This window comes from Sus scrofa, chromosome 12 (assembly GCF_054392235.1).
Source record: "Sus scrofa isolate SSC_HxYL_T2T_F1_AM1 chromosome 12, Sscrofa_HxYL_maternal_Yorkshire_Landrace_v2.0, whole genome shotgun sequence".
Classification (NCBI taxonomy): Eukaryota; Metazoa; Chordata; class Mammalia; order Artiodactyla; family Suidae; genus Sus; species Sus scrofa.
In genome coordinates this window covers 52,562,649-52,589,255 of record NC_139394.1, presented here as the reverse complement: position 1 = coordinate 52,589,255, position 26,607 = coordinate 52,562,649, and the positions used below count along the sequence as shown (strand labels likewise).

The following is a 26,607-nucleotide window of genomic DNA, read 5'->3' as shown; positions in this document are numbered from 1 at the left end:
AGATAGAAATTCCTGAGCTAAAAAACAGCTCCTTCGCTCACCCTCAGAGGGCAGCTCTGAAATAAGAACTAATCCCAAGTCTAATCGGCACCCCTTCAAGGACGCTTAATACGTCTTCCCAGAAGGGCATTTTAGGAGGTCACTAAGTAATAGTCCATCAGCACTTCCCTGAAGGAAGTGGTGGTGACTGTGGGAAGCCCCTTTGCTACCCTGGCTCCCCACCCAGTCTCCTTGGCTCCGGGTTGGGGCGTCAGCACTATAGCCTGGCACCAGGGGGTTCCTCTTCCTCCAAGTGCTGAGTGTGGGGCACACGTGATCTCTCCCACGGCAGGAGCTTCTGCCCCCTCCCCACTCCTCCCCCAGGACTTCTTGTGAGAGGAAGGGGTGTTGGCCTAAGGCTCCAGTCTGACCCCAGCAGGGTACAGCCGCTGACCCCAGGGAGAGTACTTTCCAGCTCTGGGCTGAGGTTATTTGGGTCCAGTGTGTGCTAAACTAAGAAGACGTGTTGGAGTGGTTACAGCTAAAAATTTAGAGAGGCAGGAACCGTGAGAATCCGCACCAGGGAGGCCGCCAAGGGCTCCACTCATGCCGTGGAGATGTCGAGGTCCCCTGGGGGCTGCTCTTTCCCAAACACACAGTACTGATGGGTTTAACACACCATGGTGATGCGACCCAGGCCATACATCTGAATGCAGCTTGGGAGAACTGAAGTCAAATAAGGCACTGACCTAGAGAGCGGTTCAGGGAGGCACAGAAGAGGTACTTGAGAAATCCTGGAATGAGGTTACCGTGACCTGTTGTTGGCCATAGGGCTCCAGCTGCACTGCTTAGAACATGAAGTTTATGTTCTTGGAGTGGTGTAGGTGACTGAGCCTCAGACTGATTTTGCCCTATTGGGCAGACTTAGTTTAAGTTGGGCACTCTTCCAAGGGCCCAAGTTGACTCGTTCGTGTTAATTAGAAAGGCAGAAAGGATCTTCTTTAACGGAGTCTCGTATTTTTTAGTGGTTACCTAATAAACAGCTATTCTCCTTGGAGGATGGTATCTTGCTACCCATGTCTTAACTCCTAGAACAGTGATCCCTGATAACTTTATCTCCTGTTTATATCATGGTGGCATCTGGAAAATACACTGTAGTTTCTAAATCTCAGAGAGTGTGGCACAGATCTCCCCCCACCCCCACCCGTCTCCACCCCATCCTGTTGAGCTGCCCAGCCCTGATGCCGGAACCAGATCCTCAGCCTACTGAAAACAGAGTTGGCATGACATCTTGGCTTTCCGAGGGGCTTCCTAAGCTATTTCAAGCCCGGGTACTGGTCTTTTGACTCTCCCAGACTTCTTGGATTCAGGTCCATTTCTGCTATTATCTGCTCACTTCCTGCAGTTTTCAGCAGTTGGGTGGAACGTCCTCTAGGGCTGCATTGGTCTTATGTGTTTGCCTTGGAACCCCATGTGGAGGGTTGTGGGCTAGAATATGATGGCCCATAGGCAGACGAGTTTCCAAAGAGGACATTACATATCTTCAGAGCATTTCTCTTCTGTGGCCTTTTGTCTTCCCCTTTTGTGTCTCTAGTCCATGGACTCTCTCTTTTTCAGGTTCCTTGTGCCTGGTTTCTGTGCCATCTTAGCTGTATTTCCAGAGATCCTCACCCCAGGAACCCAAGAACCAACTCATTTCCCATCTGTACTACTTCTCTGATCTTCCATAGCTCCAAAACACAATGCAGGGCTTCTTCTCACTGAACTCTTTCCGGGTTTGTTCTGCAGCTGTGGAGTTTGAATGTTAGTGTTTAAACAAGCTGGTATTACACAGGAAATGGCCACCTCCACAGGCCCCTGCAGGCTTGTAACATGGGGTCATTGTACTTGATATTAATCACCAGTCAGCCTGTTCCCCCAGTAAAAATTTGAAGGGGTGTGTGAGGGCCCAATCCTCCTTAGACTTAGACTCCTTAGACAGAAGGATGGCCTGAGCCCTGGTCGGGCCTCCACTTCTCCATTCCGTCTCCCCCTCTTGATCCTGCCCGGATGGAGTTTGCAGAAAAGTTCATACCTGACCTCTTGCCTATAAAGCTGGCAGATCTGCCTTTCTTTCTGAGTTCTAGGAAGGAGATCGATTATTGTGGTGTAACTTGCCTCACATAATTCACACCTTAATCTTTCTGAGCATGCTGTCATTCAGTAACGTCTTGTTGGAGGACACTGCAAAACTGTAGAAACACAGAACCCCTCTGGTTCATCTGAGATCAGGGCTTTCTCAGTTCCTTGAACTGAAGCTGCTTTTCTAATGCTGTTTGCAGGACTAACCATAGCCTGAAGGGTTAATCTGATTCCCCAAGTCAGTATACCCCCGCAAATAAGCAGCCAAGAGTGTGTGTTGGTTCATTTCTGTGAAATGTGTTTCCCTAGTCACCTGGGCTGGCCTGGGCTGCATTGTATCGGCCGGCAGCTGCACTGCACTCAAACTGACAGCTACATTAAACCTTGGAATTCTGAGGCAATAAAAAGTAAATTAACTCTTATTTTTTTCCCTTCCTGGTGGAGTAAGGGAATGCATGTCTGTGGGGAAGTGAGTGGGCCTTGGTCCTGAGCGCATACCTCTAACTAGCCACTGCTGGTCCATCCCAAGCTAGGATCTGGCGTTCAGACTCCAGCAGAGGTCTGCTTTCCTGGTGTGTGGTGTGTTCCATAGGGTTGGGCCACTGGGTCACCCTGCAACTGCTGATCTCCTGCTCACTAGTCGCGTCACAGCTGCCTGAGAGGCTCCTTTGCCACAATTCTGAGAGCCACAAACAGACTCATTGGATGCAGTTTCATATGCTCTGGCTGCCTTGTGTCTGCTTGGTGAAGAATGCACCCTAACTTTTAGTAGGTTTTTTTGGGCTCTGGGAGCTTCCCCCAAATATGTGTTGGGACCAGAACAAGCCAGAGGGACTTGCCCGAGCCCATAGCATTCTAGAGGGTTCATTTAGAACCAAAGAGGGCTTGAGAGTGTCTGAAAACGCTTTTGGGGAGTCTTTTCCCAAGCATTTCTAAAAGAGTGGGAGCTACAGTTAAAGTTCCTCGTAGCCCCCAGAATTTGACTTTGGGCTCCTTGGCCCAGACCAACTTGAATCTTTAGAGTCGGAGGGCTTGCAGTGGGGTGAAGGTTGGAAGGCAGTCCTCGCTGGGATAAGGAACTGGAGCAGGAAAAAGCTAACTTTTCCCCTTCTACTCAGACAGGAAACCCTGTGTTCACCCACGGAACTGACCTCTCAGCCCAGGGGCCTGACTGGGGTAAGCTGAGGTGATGTCGCTCAGGTTCCAGGAATTACCTCATCCTTTTGCAGATATCTTAACTTTTGAGCTCAGACATCTCACCTCGTTCTTCAGAGTACTTCTTCCTTTTGGTGTTAGTTTCCTGATACTCCCCTTTTCCCACTCCCTTGAGGAGTCACCGTATGGCCTCTGGGTGCCTAGTCAGTTGTGTTTGTGTCCGTATGGTGCTTAGCGAGGGAGGAGATAGCTGATGGTGAGGTGTGAAGTCCCACTGAGACACCAGAAGAGAGTAGCCACTCAGGACAAAACCAGTCTGAAGGGATCAGAGCAGAAATGAGCTTTCATCGGGGCACTTCCTGCAGGAATACACTGCGGGAAGGTGTATTCCTTCAGTTCTGCTCAGTCTAGCTGGGCCTTTGGGCCACTTCACCTTTCTGAGTTGGGAACTTGGGGACACTTCCTATGTCTTTTGGCATCAAGCTGGTGTCTTACAAATCAAAACTAGGGCAGGAGCTCTCATCCACTTCATTTTTGCAGTGAGTCTTAAGGTTTTGGCACAAGGTGGGTGGTAATGGGCAAGAGGCAGATGTGGGCAGGGGTCCCTAGTGGTGGCCAGCAGTCTCTGGGAGGAGTCAGTTTTGGTTTATCTGAGCCTTAGGGGACAGGGGAGCATGGTAATGAGAACCACATGGTACCACATATTTCTTCGTCTTGGATCCAAGATGGTAGGGGTGGGAGGATGAGAGAGGGATGTGGGGCCTCCCACTGTGGCAGCCGTGGGTAATTTTCTGCCGCCTCTCCCTTGCTGAAGATGCTGCTGCCCACCCTCCCCACCCCCGGCTATGTCCTGAAGCAGCCTTGACCTGCACGGCACCAACCAAGGCCCCCAAGCCAAGAATTCAGCTGGGAGACTTTTCACCTTCTTCCTTCTCACTGTCGTCTTTCCTGTTTATTTTCCAAATTGCTGCTCTGCAGCCGAGCAGTGCCTCTTGGCCAGAGCTCACCAGCACTGTGGGATCAGACTCAGGCAGTGGGCTCAAGTGGCCAGCAGGGCACTGGGGGAGGAAGCGGGGAGCTGGAAGAGCCTCCCTGTGCGTCTCCCATGGGCAGCGCTAACCTCGGAGGCGGCCCTGAGCAGCCCTATCACATCCGGTGCTTGTCTCTGCAGCCGGGACCGGAGGATAAACTATCAGAGCTGTGGGGCAGTGCATCATTCCTCTTATTATTTTCTTCTCTGCAGATGGGGTCGTGGAAAGTTCAGTTCCTTTTAACCCTCGAAGTTCTGTTTATTCTACAGCTGGTAGCCTGAATGCCGCGTTTCCCATTACATCACAAAGGGGCTCAGGCAGATCTCTGCACTGAAACGTGTTGCAACTGTTTATTTTTTTCCATATTTAAACATTTCTGACAGCCAAACTCAGCCGAGCCAAAAGATGGAGCTTTGTGAATGAGTCTGGTTGTCGGTGTCTGTGCAGAGAGAGGCTTTAGAAAGCTCTCGTCCCTCCGGTGATTCTTCCCAAACATGTTCCTTTTCCTGGGCAAAGCCTGCGAGGCGAGCTCCTTGTGCAGTACACGTGTGTTGATTATGTGCCGTTGTGTGATTAATGGAGCTGTGTTCCGCCCAGTTCCCAGGACACTCTTGAAAACAAGATGTTTCATTTCATTGCCTTTTCCTAGTGCAGTTATTACAGTAAATAAACCAGTGCAGGCTCCTTCCACCTGGAGCCAGTCGGGGAGTCCCCACACCTCTACTCCACGTTCTCCCCCGGCATCACCTTCTGTGCCATGTCCCTTGAATGTCCTCTTTTCTGCTGTCTCCCAAAGGCTCCCGGTCTCCAGGAGAAACGAATTGCTCAGGTCCGAGGCCCCTCCCTGGCAGATTTGGCTCATGCGCAGTAACTCCTCTGGGAAGATTCCAGGATGTAGCTCGCTCTTACAGCTCACTTTGCTTCTTGCCGCTCCATCTCTTGCGCCTAATTGTAAAGTTTTTCTTTGTTATTTTATGCAGTTCCCTCCTTTTAGAGTGCAACTTAGCATCCATAGAGCATTGCTTGTTTCAGACTCGCTGGTTAGGTAGTCTTCTGGAAAAGAAAGCCAAGTCTTGTACAGCCTGGGGCCTATAGACTTGGCAGGCCCTGGATCTGACCACAGTTTGGCTACTTGAGCTATGTCCTCTGCAGACAAAAAAGAAAGCTCTAAGGATCCTTATTAGCACCCACCAAAGCAGGGATCTGAACCACAGTTGTTTTTTGTTTTTTTGTTTTTTTTGGACAAATGGTGGTAACAAATGATTCTGCCTGGAGTTTGAAGTGGGGAGATCCAGACCTTGCATTTTCAAGATTTCTGCTCAGGTTCAACCAGGACCTGGTGATAATGCAGTTAGGGATGACCAGCCATCCCAGTTTGCCCAGGACTGAGAGGTTTCTTGTGACATGGGGCTTTCAGTGCTAAAACTGGGACAGTCCCTATATCTGACCTTCCAGAAGTGCGTGACAGAAGCGGGAGTGGGATGAGGATGACCAAGGTGGCCCTGGTACTGGTTCATCTGCTGAAATGCCCGGGAAGCTTCACCCTCCTGGGAGGATCTTGGCAGGCCAGATATGAGGTGTTTGTCGGGTGTGTGTTTGTTTTCCTACTTGTATATAGGAGGAGATCCCCCCCCCCCTTTAGGGCCACACCTGCAGCATATGGAAGTTCCCAGGCTAGGGGTCGAATTGGAGCTGCAGCTGCCGGCCTACACCACAGCCATAGCAACGCCAGATCTGAGCCATGGTCTGTGACCTACACCACAGCTCACAGCAATGCCAGATCCTTAACCCACTGAGCGAAGCCAGGGATCGAACCCACGTCTCCGTGGATACTAGTCAGGTTCATTACTGCTGAGCCACAAGGGGAACTCCTAGGAGGAGAGTTCTAAACATTGTAGGGGACTAGGGTCGGGGGGCGGGGGGTAATAGCCATATGAGTCTGTGGGATGTGACCAGCCCCTCTGACCATGAGGAAGGCAGGGAGATTGGCACTGTGTTGCTGTCTGTGTGGCATATACTTGGCTGGACAGGAGTTGGGGAGTTCTGGGAGCCGCCCCAGGCACTGGTTGTCTTGACTGTTTGAGTAAGTGTCTCAGGCACACTGTCTGGAAAGGTGACAGGACCTGCATTAGGCAACTGATTCTCTAAATTCTTTTTCCTTTCTGGTTAGGATTAAAAACTCCCCTAATCAATTTCAACTTCGCATAGATGGACACACACCCACCAGATTACTGCCATGAGTGCACAATTTTGTATCCTAGCTTTCTGGGTTAGATTTCCTGGCAGATGCCAGCCATAGACAACATTTGCCACAAGTACCTCCCTGCCACAAGTGCTTAGAATACTGTAACTGGTCCCTCTTTAGAGCTGCTCTTTTCTTACCTTATGTCTCACAGGGTTGCTGTGGATGTGTGGTCAATGCTGGCTGATTTCTGTAACATACTGACTGCAGTGAATCAGTCTGAGGTGCCACTGTACAAGGACCCGGACGATGACCTCACCCTCCTTATCCTGGAAGAGGATCGGCTTCTCTCGGGCTTTGTCCCCTTGCTGGCTGCCCCTCAGGACCCCTGCTACGTGGAGAAAACCTCGGATAAGGTCAGGCCCAGGCCAAACATCCCTCCCCATTCACCCCTCCTCTTTATTCTCCAGACTTTTTTATTCTTGGGAAGTTTTCTGTGCAAACGGAACATGATTAAGTCATTGAGAAGGGTGTTAAGGGAAAATATCGACCTTTTAGCCGCTGACATCCAGCTCTGTGTCCTGAAAAAAAAAAAAAAAAAAAGCCCTCTCAACTTCCTTTGGTGTGTGTGTGCGCTCGCTGGCATGTTGTATATACGATCATTTCCTCACTTGTTTAAATAGTGCAGCTTGTGTTGGCAGTGCTCTCACTCAGCTCCAAATGGTTTGCATCATGCTTAAAGCACCCTCCTTCCTCCCCCCTCTCCGCCTTCCCCCCAGCCACAAAACTCCGCACTAGGAAAACAGCCAGGGCTTTTTCCCTTCTCTGAGGAGGAGAGTGATAAATAGGTGACTAGAGAGAAGCAGACACCATGTGTTAACTTACAAAAAAAGCTTTTAGGAATATGAAGCATTCCCCGCTGCCTGGTTTCTATTTTTCTTCCTCCGAGGACTGTGTTTTAACCTGAACTTTTTCCTTGTCTGTCTGTTTATAGAAAACAAAGCCCATTGCCTGTTGCCCTGGTGGGGACTGTGAAACTCTGAGTCTCTGCCTAACAGTTGGGTCTGTGGCCAGGTGTGGAGCGTAGGGCAGTCCCTTCTGCTTCACATTCCTGTGTGGTGGTTGCTGGGCTGGGGAAGCTGCACCCACAGACCCCCGGGAGCAGGTCCCTTGTGCCGAGCAGAAGTCGGCGACTGACCTCTCTGCAAAGTTGTTGGCGTCACATCCCCTAGAGGGGAGCCTTCCAAGGAGAGTCCACAGGTTGCTTCCACAAGGAAGTGTTTTGAGCCATATGAAATGTAGAGAGAGAGATGGGGTAGATTTTTTATAAGTCAGTTAAAACCAAATTCCAAACATAAACTGCAAATATGAGAGATTTTATATTGAATATGAAATTTTTTTGGCTTTTTCTTAGTGAGAAAAGAATATATATATATGTTCACTGGAGAGAAGTAAAAAGAAGAAAAGTATCCATGGTCCCTCTACCCAGTGGTACCACAACTGCTGTTTTTGCTAATTTTTAACTAATAGTATATACACACAGCACTTTTTTTTGTTAACACAACTGGGGGTCATATTATACATGCTATTTATAATCAGCTTTTTCATTTAATATCTTTTAATGTTTTCTTACATGGAATCATTTTCGGTGATCACTTGGTATTCTCTGCTATACTAAGCTTTCTTTAGCCAGTCTTTGCTTTATTGAACCACGCGCCCACAGCATGTGGAAGTTCCCAGGCCAGGGATCGAGCCCGCACCACAGCAGTAATTAGAGCTACAACAGTGACAACACCAGATCCTTAACCACTGAGCCACCAGGGTACTCCTGCCTGAGTTTTTGAACTTATATAAACAGAGAAGTGACTTCTTATAGCAGAATTTTTATATATATATTCCCTTTGGTTAAATCTCTGTAGTTAGGTAAAATGTTCTAGACATTGACATATCAAAAACCCATACTCTTTGGACACATTTAATGGCTCATCTTGGGAATGTGAAAACCTCTCTCTCTCAAGAGGAATATTCGTTTTGTGCTTTTCCAGTGAAAAGGTGGAATGAAATCCTACTTTTTTAGTCTCAGGAGGGAATAACAATGGGGAGTTGTAGTATGTGAGGCTGAGGACAGCTAACGAAGTCTAGGCTTTGAGGAGCTGACAAACTGGGCAACCGTGGCTTGGGCTGGGGGAGTGCGAGCATGGACTGTTCTTCTGTGAGCATAGGGTGGTCTTGATTCTGAAGGGTGCTTTTGGGAACTGGCTGTTGGGTTAGCTGTCTCTCAGTGCAAAGCAAGGAAGGAGACCTAATCAGTTTCACACTTGGTAAGCCCTATCTTCTCACCTCTCTCAGCTCTAGTATGAGCATATGATACATGTGTATGATACCGTTTGCAGTATGAAACAATATATGATAAGTGTACGACCTGATCAGAGAAAGATACAAAGTCAGAGGTCCGTGCCCTCAGCCTGTGGTTGTGTGTGAATCATAGGCTGCCCCGGGCAGTTGCAGCTCACTGAGACTAAGGTAGGTCTCTACCTCAAGGACTGTGAAATAGGTGTGTCCAACACAGCAGCTCCAGATCCTGAATTTCTCTCCCCCAAACCTGGTTTTTCTTCAGTCTTCCCATCTGTTAAATGGTAACTTTAACTTTGGGGTTATTCGTGTCAGAATTCTTAGGGTTGGGGAGTTCCCGTCGTGGCGCAGTGGTTAACGAATCCGACTAGGAACCATGAGGTTGTGGGTTCGGTCCCTGCCCTTGCTCAGTGGGTTAACGATCTGGTGTTGCTGTGAGCTGTGGTGTAGGTCGCAGACGCGGCTCGGATCCCGCGTTGCTGTGGCTCTGGTGTAGGCCGGGGGTTGCGGCTCCTATTCGCCCCCTAGCCTGGGAACCTCCATATGCCGTGGGAGCAGCCCAAAGAAATAGCAAAAAGACCAAGAAAGAAAAAAAAAAAAAAGAATTCTTAGGGTTGGAATTCCCTCTGTGGTGCAGTGGGTTAAGGACCTAGCATTGCTACAGCTGTGGTGTAGATTGCAGCAGTGGCTCGGATTATCTGAAGTTCCCTGGCCTGGGAACTTCCATATGCTGCAGGTGCAGCCAAAAAAAGAAGAAAAAAAAAATTCTCGGGGCTATTCTTGGCTCTTCTCTTCTACTCACACCTCCCTATCTAATCTGTCAGCAACCCAAGTCTTCTTTCTTTCAAAATAAATGCAGATGCAACCCTTTCTTACCACTGCATCCTAGCTCAAGTCAATGAAATGTCTTTTCTCTGGTTCTTTCCTCCTCCTACTCTCCGGTCTTTTTTCAGCACAGCAACTGGAGTGATCTCTTTAAACCACCAAGAAGATCATGTCACTTCTGTGTTGACAGTCTGACCCAGCTCCTGCTACTTTCCTTGTGCCCAGTATTCTTTAGTCACATTGGCATCCTTGCTCTTCCTCAGACAGGCCACACATTCAAGCCTCAGGCTCTTTGCACTTGCTTTCCTCCTAAACTGTCCCCAGATAGTTGTGTGGCACTTCCCCTCCCTTCTGAATGCCACCTTGTTGGAGAGGCCTTCCCTGGCTACCCTGTATAAGATGTTACATGCCTTCCTTTTGCTTTTACTCTGCTTTATTCTCCACGGCAGGAAAATATAATATCTCTTGAATATCTAGGATGTGTCAGTCCCTGGAGTAGGTACTTCTGTCCAGTGTTTCATTGAGTCCTCACAGTATGCCCGCCAGGTAGATATTAGTACCTTTATTTTGTGAAAGAGGCAGCTGAGGCTCAAGAGAGGAGTGAAGAATGATGATAAACTCACTTGGGACACATCTCCATGGCTGACCTCGAAGATTGGAATGGACGTGTCAGAGGGACTCTTTAGGAACTCTTGACCCTTTAGATATCTGAAGGAGATAGACATTTTCTACAGCTTCTAATGTTCACTCCTAAGAAATGTAAAGTACCTCAAGGACTTTGTAGTAACCACGTGAGCAGTTTCACTGCTAGTCACGATTAGTCACATGTTTGGTCCGGTCTGGGTGCTCACTCAACAGACGTTGGCTGAGCACACCGATATTACACTGCATGAGAGAGCCAGACATACAAGGCAGCTACCCTCCTGGTTTGGAAGACAGTTTATGGCATATGCAAAGATGTTAAGAGGCAACCTAAGTTAATTTGAACCAATAGTTAAGGAGAAACTGTTGAAATTTTGTTGCGCTGGTAGTTTCCCAATGAAGACATTGCTTAAGGAACACTGATTTGGTGCTAACCTGTCATTGTATTTCCCAGGCATATACTGCAGAACTCTAGTTTTGAAGGTTCTTAATTGCTAATTTGAGGAGTTCCCGTGGTGGCACAGCAGAAACAAATCCAACTAGGAACCATGAGGATATGAGTTTGATCCCTGGCCTCGCTCAGTGGGTTAAGGATCCGGCATTGCCGTGAGCTGTGGTGTAGGTCGCAGATGTGGCTTGGATCTGGCATTGCTGTGGCTCTGGCATAGGCAACTACTGCAAGACCTCTTGATCTGCTATACTTTGTGAGAAGGATAGCCTTTCCAATCTTTCCCAAACTTGCATCACCCTTGATCTTTTTGATTTACTGAACATCTTATAGGACTAGTATTCTGCCTAAAAGAAACAAACCATAGTAGAAAACCCAGGTGTGGGATAAGCAAAAGATGAGAAGACAGGTTGGGATTATCCAAAAGTAAGATAAAGAGTACAGATTAGGGTGAAAGCAATAGAGTGGATCTGGTGACATTTAGAGAGAAATATCACAGATGCTGAAAATTAGAACCAACTAGGAGAAAGTGATCTTTGATTCATTGAGTGACTGCTAGTCACCTAAATTCAGAGGTTAAGTAGCTTACTCAAGGTCATGTAGCTAAGTGAGGAAGTATAGGATTATAATCCTTGTCTCTGTGACTTCAGAGCATCATGTTGTGATGATTGGATATCTAGGATTTGCTTCCAAATAATCTGCAGAAGGTTAGCTAGTGTAGATGGGAGAAAAAAAGATCAAATATTGATCATTATCAAATTAGAATAATGGGTACATGGAGTTTATTATAGTATTCTGATTTTTGTATATGATGAAATTTTCCATAAGAACATGTTTTAAAAGAACAAATAAAACACTATGTTCTTTTTGCTGCATTATAGTGCATAAGCATAAGTGATTGAAAAAGTATTCAAACCATAATAATAATAAAAGTTTTAAGATTTCGCATGTTTAATCATGTTTCAGGCACTGTAAGCTCTTAACATGTATTCCTCATTGAAATTTCAGTAACCCTGTAGGCAGATAGAAGTGATAAAAAGGAAACTTTTAGGAGAAAGATGTTGAGTTCATGTTAGGCATTAGCATTAAAAAAGCTTGATTATCATCTTCAAAATATATGCATGTGACTATATAGCTATAGGTGACACTAAGCCAGAACTTACTTAGTGACAGGCCCTGTTTTTTCTTGGCTGCAGCCATATTAACCATGATGTTTTGAGAACCAGAACATTTGTGTCATAGATGTAAGCGATTGTCATTCTAGCATCCCCAGGTAGATTAACCTGTATTCTTTGTCTTCCTGCCCATATTGTCTTAGCAAGAACTTAAGTGAAGAACTTTCCAGCAAGCTAATACCAGAGCCACTCTTTGGCTTGATTAGGGAATAAATAATAAGTCTTATTATATTTTTTTGATAAGATTGAATATTTTATTTGTTTATTTATTTGTGTGAGTGTGTCTTTTTGTCTTTTTTTAGGGCCCTGCACCTGTGGCATATGGAGGTTTCCAGGTAAGGGGTCCAATTGGAGCTGTTGCTGCCAGCCTACCCCACAGTCACAGCAATGCCAGATCCGAGCTGTGTCTGTGACCTACACCACAGCTCATGGCAACGCTGGATCCTTAACCTGCTGAGCCGAGGCCAGGGATCAAACCCGCAACCTCATGGTTCCTAGTTGGATTAGTTTCCACTGCGCCATGACGGGAACTCCTTTTTTTCTTTTCCTTTTTTTTAGTGTTGCACTTGGGGCATATGTAAGTTCTCAGGCTAGAGGTCTAGTTGGAGCTGCAGCTGCCAGCCTACACCACAGCCACAGCAATGCGGGATCTGAGCCACATCTGCAACCTACGCCACAGCTCATGGCAACACCACAGCTCACAGCAACACCAGATCCTTAACCCACTGAGTGGGAGCCAAAGATTGAACCTGCATCCTCATGGATACTAGTCAGGTTTGTTACCACTGAGCCACAGTGGGAACTCCTATACGGTGATATTATAAGTCTCGCAGTCACACCCCATTCATTCTTATAGTCACTGTGGGTTTCTGTCTGGATGTAGGATCCCAGGGAAACTTTGTCATTAGGAAAATGTACAGATGAGGTTTAAATTGTCCAACCTTTAAAAGTACTGCACTGTTAATGTATTTGTTAAGTGACATTTTTGGTGTGTTGTTTGTTGCACTCATAATTACCAGAACATATTTCAAATAGAAAACATAGGAAAGCACAAGAAAATAAAAACCACCTACAAACTACTACCTAAAATCAACCAGTGTTAATGGTTTAGTATATGTCCTTTTAGTCTCCCCCCCCCCTCCGCCCCGTGCTTATATGTCTCCTTAGTCTTTTCCTTCATAAAATGGGGACCATACTGTGTATGCTTTGTTTTATGTTTTTAAAATATCCTTGTTTTTATACACACGTATATATACATACATACATACGTACATAGTTTGGGGGGAATGTTGCCTTTGTTGTTTAATTGTCTGGAAAATACCAGTGGCTACATTTTTGAAGAACATACGTAATCTAGTCTTAAAGTACCAATATCAGGAATGAAAGAAACAACAACAACTAACTATTCTGTACTGGAGATGTGGAAATTAGGATTGCTTAAAATATGTTTTTTTTTCACATAGTTGCATTTTGTTTCTAAATTTGCAATAATTATTTAGAATTAATTTTACATTAAGTGTTTTCAGTGCTCAGTTTTCAGTCCTTCTAGTCTTTGGCTCTCCCATTCTTATGTTATTTTGATTCATCTTTTACTCAGATGCAACATTTTGGAATTTTTTTCAACAAAGATAACCTGGAGGCTTTTTAAAAATTAAGGTGATATTTTGTAAAATACAGTAGTAATACACACTCATGCAAAATCATCAAAACAGTTCATAAAAAATATAGTCAAAAGTCATCCTCTAGGAATAACCACTATTAACAATTTGATGTTTATCTTTTTAGATCCTTTTTGTGCCCATTTAAACATTTATAAACATATGTACATATATGATCAAAATGATAGTGTGATATACATTCTCTTCCTTACTTTGTTCTTGTCATTAAACAATATATCAAGGACATTCTTCACAACTATTTTTTTGAACACTTGTGTTTTGAAAGCGTTCTTATTTTGCCTTTGCATTGAATGGCAACTTAGCTTAGATCCACTTTTTTTCCCCTTCAGAACAATAGCCATTACTCCATTGCATTAATGGCTAGGAAAAATTGGAGAAAAGTCTGATTTTCCTTCCTTTGTAGGTAAACTTTTTTCCATACAGCATAAGTAACTCACAACTTTTTAAATCTTGAGTTTCAGTTTGTATGGGGATTTGTTTAGATGTTGGGCTCTGTAATTTTTCATGGTATATTACATGTAATGAGCTTTTTATAAATACGCAGATGCAGTTCTGTCTCTGAACCAGAAAAGTTTTCATCTCTTATGTCCTCGATTTCTAATGTTGCATTTGTTTTATTCTTTTCTTTAGTAATTTCTTTTCTAATAATGTATGTTAGATCTCCATTCTCTTTCCTCTGCATATCTTTCTGTCATTTCAAACCTTTTTTGCTTTGCCTCTGCATTCTCAGAGTGCTTCTCAAGTTTTTCCTCTCTGTAATTGATTTAGATTTTTGTAGTGCTGATTCTACACTTTATTGCTTCTAAACATTCAGTTTTTAAGTCTGCTATTGAATTATTTCCCTATCTTATCCTGTAACGTTTGTATTTTTGCCTTCCTTTTGTCCACATCTCTTTTATCTGTTTTTATCATTCATTTTTTAGTGTACCTCACAAAATCTGTGGTTTAAAATTCAGTGGCTCAGCAGGTTAAGGATCTGGCATTTTCACTGCTGGGCACAGGTTCTATCCCTGGCCCGGGAACCTCTACACGCCGCAGGTGCAGCCAGGAAAAAAAAAAAAAAAAAATTCAGTTTTAAGAGTAAAGCAGATACTCTCTTCTTCAGCTAACATTTTACCCACAAATATTCTTTATTTCTCTGTCTCTTTGCATGCTGCGTTCCCCTTTTTATGTTGTAGACTCTTCATATGCCCCAACTTCCATTTCTGCAATCTGATTCTGGCCATTTGTATATCTTTGAACAAAGATAGGTTTACTCAGATACTTACTCCACAAAAGCTTCTAACCGGATGCCTTCTTTGTCTACAAATATTATTTAGAATCCTGTTCTCAAGTCTAAAACTGATTGATAAAAGTTTGTATTACCACGTCACCACCCTGAAGTGAGTGAGAAGACCAGGTGATATGTGTACTCAATAAATGAATTTATTTTCTACATTTTCTGTGCCGTGTATAGTGGAGCTCCTGTACCAGAGCTGGTATCCTCTGTTTCGCATAAATGATACAGCAATTTCTTTTTTTTTTTTTTTTTTTTGTCTTTTTGTTGTTGTTGTTGCTATTTCTTGGGCCGCTCCCGTGGCATATGGAGGTTCCCAGGCTAGGGGTTGAATCGGAGTTGTAGCCACCGGCCTACGCCAGAGCCACAGCAACGTGGGATCCGAGCAGCGTCTGCAACCTACACCACAGCTCACGGCAACGCCGGATCGTTAACCCACTGAGCAAGGGCAGGGACCGAACCCGCAACCTCATGGTTCCTAGTCGGATTCGTTAACCACTGCGCCACGACGGGAACTCCGATACAGCAATTTCTGATCTCCTTTTCCTAGAGCCGTGTCCTACCATGTCAGGAAGAAATTCCACACTCTGGTCACCTCCCGTTAATGTTCACTCGGGCCTCTCTGAACTGCTGATTGTGAATGGAACTGATTTGTAGCAGTGAAAAGTCTTCCAGGTGTTGTTCTGCATCTGCCCCTGTGCCCTTGCACTTCGTGCTGGGCAGGAGAATGCCCTCCCCCAAAGACGGTCCATGTCTTACTTCCCCAAATCTGTTCAATATGTTTTACCTTACAAGGCAAAAGGTCCTTTTTAGATGTGTTTAGGTCAAGGATTTTGAGATAGGAAGATGACCCTGGATTATCCAGGTGGTTCAACATAATCACAGAGGTTCTTCTAAGGAGGCAGGAATGTCAGGGTCAGAAAAGGGGGATCTGATGATGGAACCAAAAGTCACGGGGGGTGGGGGGAGGGAGAGAAAGGGGGGAGGGGGTGCGGGGCAGAGAGAGAAAGAGATTTGGAAGTGGAATGCTGCTGGCCTTGAAGGTGGAGGAAGAGACGATGAGCCAAGGAATGCAGGTGGCCTCTAGGTACTAGAAAATAGCAAAGGCAGAGTTCCCGTTGTAGCTCAGCAGGGCATAGTGTCCCTGAGGATGTGGGTTTGATCCCTGGCCTTGCTCAGTGTGTTGAGGATCTGGCATTGCCACAAGCTGTGGTGTAGTTTGCAGATTCGGCTCAGATCTGGTGTTGCCGTAGCTGTGGTATAGGCTGGCAGCTGCAGCTCCAGTTCAACCCCTAGCCTGGGATCTTCCATATTGCTGCTTGTGTGGCAGGTGTGGCTGTAAAAAAAGAAGATAGAAACAAAAAAGACAAGGCAACAGATTTTCCCATAGAGCCTCCAGAAAGAACACAGCCTTGTCAACACCTTGATTATAGGACTTCTGATCTCCCAAACTGTAAGATAAGAAATTGTATTGTTTTAGGTTATTAAATTTGTGGTATTTTGTTACAGCAGCAATAAGAAACTAACTGACCCTTCCAAACTGGAGAATTTTGCCAGGCTCTTCATTGTTTACTTTTCTTGCTGCTTTCTTTTCTTTTTAACATATAGAAATACATAAAACTAAAAGGCTCATCACAAAGTGAGCAACTCTATAACAAACAAGCATGTCAAGAAATAGAATAAGACATGGGTGAGTAATTACCAGTGTCATTCAGCTTATATTGCAGGTTCTAGCCATTACAATAAGAAAAAGAAAATACTAATCAAACAATTGGGAAGGAAAAAACCCCTATATTTGTAAATAATGTGATACATGTTTAGAAAATAAGGATAAATTATTAAAATTAATATATGCATTTAGCAAAGTTGCTGCATACAAAGTCAGCACACAAAAATCAATTCCATAGCTATATACTAACATCACGCAAAATGAATTTTTTTTAAAAGTTGCTTTCTGAAGTTCCCTGGTGGCTCAGTGAGTTAAGAGTCCAACACTGTCACTGCCATGGCTTGGGTCACTGCTGTGGCATGGGTTCTAGCCCTTGCCTGGGAACTTTGCATTCCTTAGGTGCAGCCAAAAAAAAAAAAAAAAAGTTGCTTTCTTAAGAAGGGAAGCTATGAGTTGGCTCTTAATGAGCCGTTTCCAGCTATCTTCTATCCATCTGGCAGTAATTCTTTATGGTTTACGGCAGATGGATGGCATCTCCCCATTTAATAGCTATTGACTGTCTGCTGTGTGCGTCAGGCACTATTCTAGATGCCGCAGCCATTACCGTGTTCACAGTAGACAAAGGAGGCATCATGGGGCGTGGGGAATATATCTGTGTTTCAGTTTGAGCACTTCATTTGGAATATTGGAAATAGTTATTTAACTCAGAAATATATGCTTTTTAATTATAAAAATAAATTTTCTTTGTATTACAAAATAGATGTTTGTTTTAAGAAATACTAGAAAGTCAGTATTAGCAATAAGGAAAATAAAAAATTCCTCGATCCCTCTCTCTTCTCTCCTGGTTGGATAGATGGATGGACACAGATAAATGTGAAGTTTTTTGCTTTTTAACAGAAATAGAATAAAACTGTATCTACTGAATCATAATTTACCTTGTTCACTTGGCAATAAATATATCCTGAATATGTTTTCCTATTCACTTATAATGTGAATTTTAATGGCTACATTGTATTAACATGTATGGATGGACATACCATAGTATTTTAGTCCTCAATCATTAGACATTTTAGAAACTTAGTGATTTTTCACTTTTATAAATGATGCCATCTCAAGCAACCTGATACAGAAATCTTTACGTGTATATTTTATCAGTTCCTAAGGTAATTTTTTTTTTTTTTTTTGTCTTTTTGTCTTTTTGCCATTTCTTGGGCTGCTCCCGCAACATATGGAGTTTCCCAGGCTAGGGGTCAAATTGGAGCCATAGCCACCAGCCTACGCCAGAGCCATAGCCATGCAGGATCCGAGCCGCGGCTGCAACCTCCACCACAGCTCTCAGCAACGCCGGATCCTTAACCCACTGAGCAAGGCCAGGGATCAAACCCACAACCTCATGATTCATTAACCACTGAGCCACGACGGGCACTCCATAAGGTAAATTTTTGAGTGGAATTTCTAGGTTAAAGTGAGCATGCAGAATTTTTTACTTTTGATGGATAACAGCAAAATACCCTCCAAAAAAGGTTTGTAGCTGTTTCAGTTGCAAAATATGATAACTTTTCTAGCTGTTTAATTTTTTGTAACTTTGCGGAAGATAGGCAAAAATGGCATCTCATTGTTTGATTTTCATTCTTTGGTTACTGGTAGGGTTGCCTTTTTTAAGTATTATGCTTATTGATTATATGTATTAGTATTATATTTTATAAATTACCTCATGGTCTTTGCCCTTTTTACCATTAGAATGCTCATTCATTTTTTTTCCTCAATGATTTGTAAAAGCTTTTTATGAATAACTTTTGAACTTTCTTTGATTACCCTTGTGTAAGAAGTGTTTCATTTTTATATTGAAAGAGATAAGAACTTTTGGAGACTTGGGAGGGAGAGAGCTCTGTTTTTTAGGCAGTCAGAACATTTATATTCCTTTGTCACACCGTGCCAGATAAGATCTTTTGTTTGTCTTCACCCTTTAAATTAGTTTTTCCTTCTTGCATTTTCCTATCAACCCATAGATATCTAAGGAAAAATTCTTTCCAGCCAGATATTTAGAAATATACTATGAACTATATTTATTTCCATCTCTCTTTTGCCTGTTTAATCAAAGGATCCCTTGATAAAGGGTATAAACTTAGTAAAAGTTATACAGTGTTTTGGAAAGTCCTCTGGTTTATATCTAAAAATATTATAAATTCAACGTTGTCTCTCTCTCTCTTTTTTTTTTTTTTAACCTCTTCTCAATTTAGGTGCAATAAATACTTTGATGGGCCACTTTGTCTAATGATTCATTTCACCAGTGGCCCTTTGGCACTGATCCTTTGTATTGTATGTTTCTGTCTACTCATTGTTGCCTTCACTTTCCTTTTTTGTACTCTCTCGCTCACCTCTTTACTAATTGTTTATGAATTTGTGGAATTACTAATTACCACTTCCATTTACTTCAGTCCTTTAAGATTTTATCGGTTTACTTGCTGCTTTCTCTCTGGATTGAATAATCTTCGGATCTTTGAATATTCTGAGTCCAAAGATACCTGAGTGTCTAAAATATGAGTCTATGGGGAGAGAACAGACCCTTGAGAGTGCTCTAAGAGGCACTGAATATATGCACTGGATGATCTGCATTGTTTTGGGAGTGTACTCAAGGGCAATAACGTCTGAGAGCAGTGGTAGTACAGCCTCCAAGGACCAGAAGATCGGGATAATGCCCTGGACTTCCAGCTTGGCAGGCAGGATTGCCTGTAGATAAACAGTGACTCTTGGAATGGGTTGATGGGGATAACTGATGCACAGAAACCCGAAGTCAGCGGTGTAATAAGCATGCCTACCTATCTACATGTATGCGTACACCCAAAGGGTTTTTGGCTCAAGACTTAAGAAACATGGGCCAGAATGAAAAATAAAATTAAAATTGGTAAGGGGAAGATAGATGATAACTTAGAGAAAACTCTTAACTATTGACATAAACTTCTATCTCAGAACTCATTATCCCATCCTTTTTAATCTTTACAAATATCCCTCATGTGTGTAAAATAATATATTTTAATTTCATAATTGTAGATATCTGAAAAAATAATTTTTTTGAAAAAATTTAATACATTCACTTTTAGTAATCAACTTACTGTCATATAACTTACATACAATGAAATTATACATTTGAATGCACTCATGTATGTATGTACCTGTGTAAGGACCACGCCAATCAAGACATAGAATACTTTCATCTCCCCAGAATATTACCAAATGCCTCTTTGCAGTTAATCTCCCCAGTCCACTTCCCACCCCAGGCAATCACTTACCTGTTTATTCTCATAATAGATTAGTTTTGTATGTTCTGCAGTCAGATTCTTAATGCACTGTGCCATAGCAGGAACTCCTAACTTTACTTTTTAATTGCAGAAGTAACCCGTGCTCTCTGTAATAATAACAAAATAATATAGAACTATAGAAAATTAGAATACAAGTCCCTCCCTCCCAAAGATAATTGCTATTAACAGGTTAGTGACAGAGTATTAATTTTTCTAATAAAATTCAAAGACATGCCATGTATACATTATTTCTTTTTCTTTTTTTGCTTAATATACCTTGGAACTATTTCTAAATAAGTACATATAAATCTTCAGGTTGCGTCATGTTTCATTGTATTGATGTAATTTATGGTTTTTTTTTTTTTTTAATTTCTTTTTTTAGGGCTGCACTTGTGGCATATGGAAGTTCCCAAGCTAGGGGTTGAATCAGAGCTGCAGCTGTTGGCCTACACCACAGCCACAGCCACACAGGATCAGAGCCACATCTGCAACCTACACCACAGCTCACAGCAACACCTAATTCTTAACTCACTGAGCAAGGCCAGGGATCGAACCCACATCCTCATGGATATTAGTCAGGTTCCTAACCACTGAGCCACAGTAGGAACTCCTAGGTGTAATTATCCACATGTCTTTTAAATGATACTTAGTTATGTCCAATATTTGTTACTGCAAACAGTGCTGAAATGCAGTTCCTTGTATTTAAATCTCTGTATCCTTATAGGACTGTAGATTCTCACAAGTAGAATTGCTTTGTCAAAAAATATACATGTTCAGTATTTTGACAAATACTGCCAGATTCCCCTCCAAAATGGTCATATCAGTTTACACTCCCATTAACAGTATGGAAGTGTCTGTTTCCTCATACTCTCACTAATACTGTTTATTACCGTGTTTTCAGTTTCTGCTAATCTTCTATGTTAAAAAAAGTATCTAACTTGCCATTTTTACTAGTGTAATAAAGGATCCTTCTGTATATTTATTGTATGTTTATATTTCTTCCTCTCTGACTTATACATATACGTATATTTATGGCCTTGCTCATTTTGTGTTTCTTATTATCCTTATTGATATGTAGGAATTCTTAATATACTATAGATAGTTTTATATGTTGCAGATATTTTCCCCTGGTCTGTAACTTGTTTTTTTAAATCTAGTTTATATTTTTTACAGTGTACACCTTAAAATTTTTATAGAGTCATATCTCTCTTGTCTTTTCCCACGTGACCTATGGATTTTCTTGTTATGCTTGCCTCATCTTGGTACACACCTATTACTGTTAATTGTTTAATTTGATGTCTCTAAAAAGAAAGGTTTGTGGTTAACAAGATACAGTGTGATCTACTGGGCCTTTAATGGAACTTGGGCTGTAAAGTAGGAACCCTCACTTTTAACTGCTCCAAATACTCCAGAATTACAGTTGTTTGGAACAAAGGCTTTAAGGGTTTGATGTTTTTGTGGACAGTTTTTTGTGATATTATTATCAGTGATGTAAAAAATGAATATTTAGCTGCCTCAGGAAAAAACAACAAATGTTTTTAACTACCACTAAACTCAGGAATAACTGGATGAAATAAATGTAAAACCTCATTTGTAGCAAATGCTTATCTAGCAATAGTGTGTTGACTTTTTTTTTTTTTTTTTTTTTTTTTTTTGCTCATGGACACAGCCCCCTCTAAAGTGAAGAAGAGAAAAATAAAACATGGTTTTCATGTGTGCAGCAGAAGCTTTGGAAAGTTGGAATTGCACAATGGATGTAGGTTGAGCAATTGCTTAACAAGGCATCCACAATGGGGGGGTGTCCTTTGCTCTTGTGCAATTAGGGAACTCCAGAGCTGCCTGAATAGGGGATTTCCTTTTGTTTCTTACATGCCTTTTTAAAAACTTACTTTTTCCCTTCTTTACAATGTTCTTTTTATTTTATTCCCTCAAATTTTTATTTGTGGGTGTTTTTTTTTTCTTCTTCTTCTGTTTTTTTTTTCTTTTAGGGACGAGATTAATTAGCCAGACATCTCCATGTCCCTACTCTGTGACTATGATTAGAAGTGAATCTGGACCTGGTTCTGCAGATGCTGGGAGGATGGTGGCTGCTGGTTTAAGGATTTCTAGTTCAGCTCCTTCTCTCGATTGCAATACTCAGCCAGTTCTGAGCGCTTGAAATATGGGTTACTGATCAGCCAGCATTCCCTGATTTCTTAGTATTAGAATTTTGCAGACTTTATAATGAGTTTTCTGAGGTTTTTGCCTGCTCTGCTTTTAATGGCGACTGACACCTCTTGATGATGATCAGCTGCAGACTTTACTAGAACATCAAGCCAAACTTTAAGCTGAAAGCATAGGAGCCAACCAATAAGAGCCAAAGTTATACAGGATTTGTTTGTCTCTTGGCCTTGTTTTCTCCCTTCTTCCCTTTAGCCCGCTCAGTCACCACTCATGTTAGATGGTACTTAGTGAGCATGCTCCTGATTCTGATTCTCTTCCCCTCTGACCTTTGTCCTGGAGGTACTGAAATTTCCTCACTCTTAGCTTTGCTCTATTCCAGAGAACAGGAGAGGTGGTTGGGTCAGAGTGCCAGAAAAGCAGAAGTTAAGTATGTGGATTTCATAGCCGCATGTATGAGTGTTTGTGGGGCAGGGAACTTCTAATGGAAAACATTTGTGTTGCATCGAAAACAGAGCAAGGCCTGCTTAGAGTCTGTCTGCTCTGTCAGTCTGTTCCCTACCAGCACTAGTCATTGTTCTCCTGGGAGTCTCGGGCGTATTGTGGTTTCTTCTGCTCTTGCTAGTCCCTGATCTTGCCAGAGTTTTTGTGTCACGGGTGGCCCCATTCGCAGTTTGGAGTGAGACTCTAAGGGTGGTGACTAATGGCTTTGAAGGCACTCAAGCCCATGTCTTGGCTTGAAGACCCTTTTTAGGTGAGCCTGGGGAGAGGGAAGGGTCTCCAGCACAGACAGTGGGAGAAGCATGCTTAGACTCATATAGACACCTTTTTAGTCCCTGCTTTACTGCTAGCAGAGCACAAACCAGAAGAATGGAGACCAGAGGCAAAGGCTTGCTGTTTGGGCTTGCCGGTGCATTTGCAAATACTCGTATGGGATGCACCTGGGTACCTCTGACAGGCTTCTGTCAATCAGGTGGTGTGGCTGGATGCCCTTTGGGAAATACAGAAGAGAAAGTGCTAATTTCCCGGAGGGTAGTGTCACTCCAAGGTATGAGGGACCTGTAAGTTGAGCTGTTTCTTTTTTTCTCCTCCAGACCCTCTGAAATTCACATTTGTTCATCATTTAAAAAAAAAAAAAAGGAAAGAAAACAATAAAAAAGCGGCAGCTCAGAGTTGTCTGGGTCCCCAAGAAGGCACCTCACCAATGTGGTTTTCACATTTGCAGGGTTTTGGCTGGTGAATAAGATTGAGCAGAAATGCTTCTTCCCCTGATAACAATACATTCAGATGCAGGATCAGGAGCGTGTGGATTAAAACCAGACGGTGGATGATTAATATTTTTGCTTATGGAGGTAGACATGGCAGCTTCCTCCATTTAAATGAAAAAGCCCTTTCTCTGCATTTGTATGTGTGCATATGCTTACACGCCTGTGCTCTTCGAAGGTGGGAGCTACGAGTTTCTAGCTTAGTTATTGTTTCCAAGTACCATTTCCTTCCTCTCGCCTGAAGCACCCAAGATGTACTAGAAGGATTAAGCTGCGAAGCAGAGGTGTGAAGATAAGCTACTAAAATGAAAGTGGGAATATATTCTCTTCTTCACACTAACTGCTTTCACAGCTCTCCAGGTACTGCTGTAACACACACCTCTATCCACTTGACCGTCATGCTCCCTGTGGTCCTATGACCACATTATAAGAGGTATAATCTTTCTTTCAAAATATTGCAGCTTTGGAGGTGCCCATAATTTCATTATTAGATCATAGTCATATTAAAAGAAACTTATAGCTATACTTTTAAGGTTTTTGACTTCAACACTGACAGCATGACAAAGACTTCTTGGAGAATACTTGTAATTAGACCTTGGTAGGTGTTTGTTTACTATTTTAGAAAATAACGTTTTGGGATTTATTTTTCTTAGATTCTTTGCTCATTAACCCATTCAGGCCATGAGGCCTCCAGTAGCTTAAGTCTCTGGTTTTTCCCTACGATTTTTAAACTTGTATCTACTTTGCCCTTTGTAGAAACAGAGACCTCTGCCCAAATGAAACAGGAAATGAAAGGGGAGGAGGAAAACCAAGTTGGGACTGGGTATCTTTTTATCAGCATGTGGAAGACTGTGTTGTCTCTGTAACAGTGAAAAGTTTGGGGGCAAAGGGTATTATAAAGTTCCTTTTCTTCCAACAGAAATATAGATCTCTTTTAATGTTGCCTCCAATTTCAGGGTGAAAGTGAGCTCTGTGTCAGCCCTGTCACACTCCAGCTAGCCCCACTCAGAGAATGAAGTGGTTGGTCTCAAGTCCTTTCTCTAGACACCAAGATTTGTTTGCTTATTTACATACATTAAAATCCACTCTTTGTTACACAGTTTTGACATAGATACAGTCATGAAGCTACCACCACAATTAACATACAGAGCATTTTCATCACCCCTCCCCCAGTTCCCAGGGCCTGGCAGCCTCTGATCTGTTTTCTGTCCCTGAGACTTTCTCTTTTCCAGAATGTCATATTAAAAAATATATAGCAGGAGTTCCCGTCGTGGCTCAGTGGTTAACGAATCCGACTAGGAACCATGGGGTTGCAGGTTCGATCCCTGGCCTTGCTCAGTGGGTTAAGGATCCAGCGTTGCCGTGACCGTGGTGTAGGTTGCAGATGAGACTTGGATCCCGAGTTGCTGTGGCTCTGGCGTAGGCCGGTGGCTATAGCTCCGAGTGGACCTCTTATGCCAAGGGAGCGGCCCTAGAAAAGGCAAAAAGACAAAATATATATATATATATACATATGTATATATGTATATATATATATATATATAAATTAGCTTCTTGAGTTTGGCTTCAGTCACATAGCATAATGCATTTGAGATTCATCCATGTTGTTGCCTGTATCAGTAATTCATTTTTGTCGTTGTTGCAGAGTAGAATCCCATTGTGTGGATATTCCATAATCTGTTTATCCGTTTATCAGCTGATGATATTTGGATTGTTTGCAGCTTTTGGTGATTATAGATAGAACTACTGCAAACATTCATATGTAAGTTTTTATGTGGACTTGAGTGTTCATTTCTCTTGAGTAAATACCAGGAATGAATGAAGGGATGGGTCATTTAGTAAGTGTAGGTTTAACTTTGTTAGAAGTTATCAAACTGTTTGCCAAAGTGGCTTTGCCATTTTGCATTCCACCAGCAACATGTAAGAATTCCAGTTCCTCCAGATCCACACATTCTCCCAGCACCTGGTACTGTGGTTTTGTTTATTTTTAAGTCATTCCAACAGGTATCCCATTGCAATTTTCATTTGTGTTTTTCTGATGGCTAATGATGTTGAGCATCTTTTCATGTGCTTAGTAAAATGTCTTCACATCTCTTTTTAAATTGGATTGCTGTTTTCTTACTGAATCTTGGTAAGGTCTTTATATAATCTGATTGCAAGTCCTTTGTCAGGTATGTATATGTGTGTGTGGCACATATTTTCTCTCAGTCTGTGGCTTGTCTTTTTACTTCAGAGACTAAGGTTTGACTGATTAAATGCTGAGAGCTAGAGGTTTCGGGCTCTCTTGGTAGAAGAAAGTAAAGAAATTGAGACCTTAGTCAGCAGAAAGATGTGAAGACCACCCCTTTTGAAGCTGTTTATTTAAAATACAAGAAGGGGGAGGGAGTGCGCCAGGACTGAGCCGTGCAGACAGATGTCTGAAGCTTTCTTAATTCCGTCTCTCTCTCTCTCCTGTCCCCACCTATGATATGGAGTCTGGACTCTTACCTTCAGTGGGGCTCTTCAGTTCCTGCCATCACTCCCAACCTACTGAGGCCTCTCCAGCTCCGCAAACACCAGTGGAATACCCGAGAGGGCAGGCCAGCTTCTCGTGCCAGAGTATATTCCAGACTGAAGTAGTTTTTGATAAGTAATCATTCCCAAGCCCTAAAGTGATAGCCTCCAAGGAGTCACCCACTTTGAAGAGCTTCTTTCATCTCCAGCTGGACTCTTTTCCAAACAAGCATCGGCAGCGCCTAGTCAGGGCCCTGCCACTCAGGGTTCTGCCATGAGAAGCAAATTGGCAGCAACAGGCAGCCCCCTAAGGCAATGGAATTCAGTTCTTGGAATATACATTAAATGTGGATGAGATATTTATTTATCATGGGACTCTTTCATGTTGCATGGAATTCCTTCCACAGGGCAGCCCAGTTAGGTACAGGGGAGAAAATATGTTCTGCCCCTTTAGAGAAAAGTCAGGAAAAGGTACTGTGTGGAATCTTGTCGCTTTTTAATTGCTGACACTCTTAATGTGTTTTTCTCAAACAGTATTTGCCACTGGCCAGATACTAGCAGAATTTTTCTCTCTGCACATGACATGGATCACTTAACACTGCATGTGATGGTCAGAGGAGGCTTGCTTTAGTCCTAGAGGTCAGCCCATTTCTCCAGGATGATGAGTCTGGTCAAGGCTCTCTGGCTTCTGACCCCAGTAGGAGTGATGTGTACAGAGAAGAATTTCTGACCCTTTACTAATCTCAGTTATTTGAATACCTTTTTGTAAACAAAGCATCTTTTAGCCAAGCTTAAAACTTTTCCTGTTCATGTAGGTACAAATATCCCACTTTCCTAAGGACAAATAAATTCAATT

At 42.9% G+C, this 26,607-nt stretch overlaps 1 protein-coding gene across 7 annotated transcripts in view; it reads left to right on the top strand.

The window, feature by feature from the left end:
• Positions 1-26,607, top strand: part of SMG6 (SMG6 nonsense mediated mRNA decay factor) — a 214,180-nt gene that overhangs the window by 109,831 nt on the left and 77,742 nt on the right. For 6 of the 7 annotated variants that reach the window (XR_014821495.1, XR_014821494.1, XM_021067586.2 and 3 more), the window contains exon 13: positions 6,683-6,884. Coding sequence is in view for 4 of the 7 variants with exons in the window: in XM_021067586.2 (XP_020923245.1) it covers positions 6,683-6,884 (202 nt within the window). In the remaining 3 variants the exon portion in view is untranslated. Of the gene's footprint in view, positions 1-6,682; positions 6,885-10,955; positions 12,214-26,607 lie in introns of those variants that run through there. The other variant, XM_084985389.1, reaches the window with a different exon arrangement.